The following is a 1,992-nucleotide window of genomic DNA, read 5'->3' as shown; positions in this document are numbered from 1 at the left end:
CTAGGGCCAGGGGTGTCCTTGGGGTCAGGGCTGTCCTTGGGGTCGGGGGTGTCCCTGGGGCTGGGGGTGTCCCTGGTGCCAGAGCCCACCAGTGGGCCGCGGTGCCCGCCCCCCACCTGCAGGCCCCTGCACGCCAAGGCTGAGCAGCACCTTATGTGTGAGGAGCACGAGGACGAGCGGATCAACATCTACTGCCTGCGCTGCGAGGCACCCACCTGCTCCCTCTGCAAGGTCTTCGGGGCCCACAAGGACTGCGAGGTTGCGCCGCTCCCTGCTGTCTACCAGCGCCAGAAGGTGCATGGCCCTAGAGGGAAGAAGGTGGGGGGGATCTGGGGGCTTCCCACCCAGCTGGCCCTCACTCACGCCTGTTTCCTCCCCTCCCAGAGCGAGCTCAGTGATGGCATTGCCATGCTGGTGGCAGGGAACGACCGCATCCAGGCCATCATCACCCAGATGGAGGAGATCTGCCACACCATCGAGGTGGGGCTGGGAGTGTCCCAGGGTGCCACACGCAGCCCTGGGGCCACATCCCCGTGGTGGGGACACAGCAGGGCAGGGGTGTCCCTGACCCCTGGGTTCCTGCAGGAGAACGGCCGGCGGCAGAAGCAGCAGCTGGGGCTGCGTTTTGACGCCCTGTGCAGCATCCTGGAGGAGCGGAAGAAGGAGCTGCTGCAGAGCATCGCACAGGAGCAGGAGGCCAAGGTGCAGCTTGTGAGGGGCCTCATCCGGCAGTACGGAGACCACCTGGAGGCCTCCTCCAAGCTGGTGGAGTCGGCCATCCAGGCCATGGAAGAGCCCCAGATGGCTGTGTACCTGCAGGTCTGTTTGGGGTGCAGGGGTCAGGGCCCTCCAGGGAGTCTGGGTTTCCACAGGGGTGTGTGGTGGGGCCACAGGCTCCTCTGTGGCCTGGGGCTGCCCCACAGGGCTTGGGGGTAGAGGGATGGTTCCTCTAAAGGATCTGGGGCTGCCCGTTAGGTGTGCAGGGGTAGGGCTGTGGTGGGGGATGTCTGGCTCCTGGGATCCCAGGTCCCATTGCTCCAGGGACACACTGACCCCACTTCCTGCTTCCCTCCACAGCACTCCAAGGAGCTCCTGAAAAAGTGAGTGGGAGTAAGGGGGAGAGGGTTTGGGTGTGGGTAGCAGGTTGGGATGGGGGAGCAGAGGGCTGGGGTGTGGGTGTAGTGGCAAGGTGGGAAGAAGAGGGGTGGGGGTGTAAGTAGGTTCAGGTATGCCCACAACTCCCACGCTCTGCCTTCCCACAGGATCACAGACATGTCCAAGGTGTCCATGAGCAGCCGCCCAGAGCCAGGCTACGAGAACATGGACCACTTCTCTGTCAACGTGGACTATGTGGCTGAGATGCTGAGGACCATCGAGTTCCAGACAGGTGCTGGCGCAGGGACAAGTGCTGCCATGCCCTGGGGCAGGAGTATGGGACAAGCAGAGTCCCTCACCACCTCATGCCCTGCATGGGGACACATCTCCTTGTGCACAGGAATGGTGATGTGTGGCCTCTCTGCCACTGCCAAGGGACCCTGTGGAGTCAGAGTTGCCCTTTGTCCCCTCTGGCTTGTGGGCTACTGCATTCTGTCCCCCTGGTAGGATGTCCCCAGGCTGCCCCGACTGACCTGTCGTCATCTCTACAGAGCCACTGGGTGATGACGAGGCAGATGGACCTGGGGACAGCAGTGAGGCAGTGGGGGATGAGGACCAGCTGGACAGTCTGGAGGTGCCTGAAGCTGTGGAGGGTGAGTGCCCACCGTGCCGTGCCATGCTGTGCCATGCTGTGCCGTGCCATGCCATGCTGTGCTGTGCTGTGCTGTGCCGTGCCATGCTGTGCTGTGCCATGCTGTGCCGTGCTGTGCCGTGCCATGCTGTGCCATGCTGTGCTGTGGCCAGTGCTGTGTCTGTGTGGCTGCGCTGTTGCCTGTGTCCTGCAGCGCTCCAGGGTGTCCCTGGCTGCAGCATGTCACTTGTTTCCCTCTGCAGACT

At 63.6% G+C, this 1,992-nt stretch overlaps 1 protein-coding gene across 1 annotated transcript in view; it reads left to right on the top strand.

Moving 5' to 3' along the window:
- The window catches only part of TRIM54 (tripartite motif containing 54), a gene marked incomplete at its 3' end in the record, with an annotated part of 5,791 nt that extends 4,044 nt beyond the window's left edge, over positions 1-1,747 (top strand). Inside the window, exons 2-7 of the mRNA XM_010001771.1 lie at positions 5-294; positions 385-480; positions 586-819; positions 1,078-1,100; positions 1,263-1,387; positions 1,647-1,747. Of these exons, the coding sequence (XP_010000073.1) occupies positions 5-294; positions 385-480; positions 586-819; positions 1,078-1,100; positions 1,263-1,387; positions 1,647-1,747 (869 nt within the window). The remainder of the gene's footprint in view (positions 1-4; positions 295-384; positions 481-585; positions 820-1,077; positions 1,101-1,262; positions 1,388-1,646) is intronic.
- Between the last annotated feature and the right edge of the window lie 245 nt (positions 1,748-1,992).

This window comes from Chaetura pelagica, unplaced genomic scaffold, assembly GCF_000747805.2.
Source record: "Chaetura pelagica isolate M959 unplaced genomic scaffold, ChaPel_1.0 scaffold307, whole genome shotgun sequence".
Lineage (NCBI taxonomy): Eukaryota > Metazoa > Chordata > Aves > Apodiformes > Apodidae > Chaetura > Chaetura pelagica.
The sequence above is the reverse complement of the archived record's forward strand: the minus strand, read 5'-3'. Positions and strand labels throughout refer to the sequence as shown.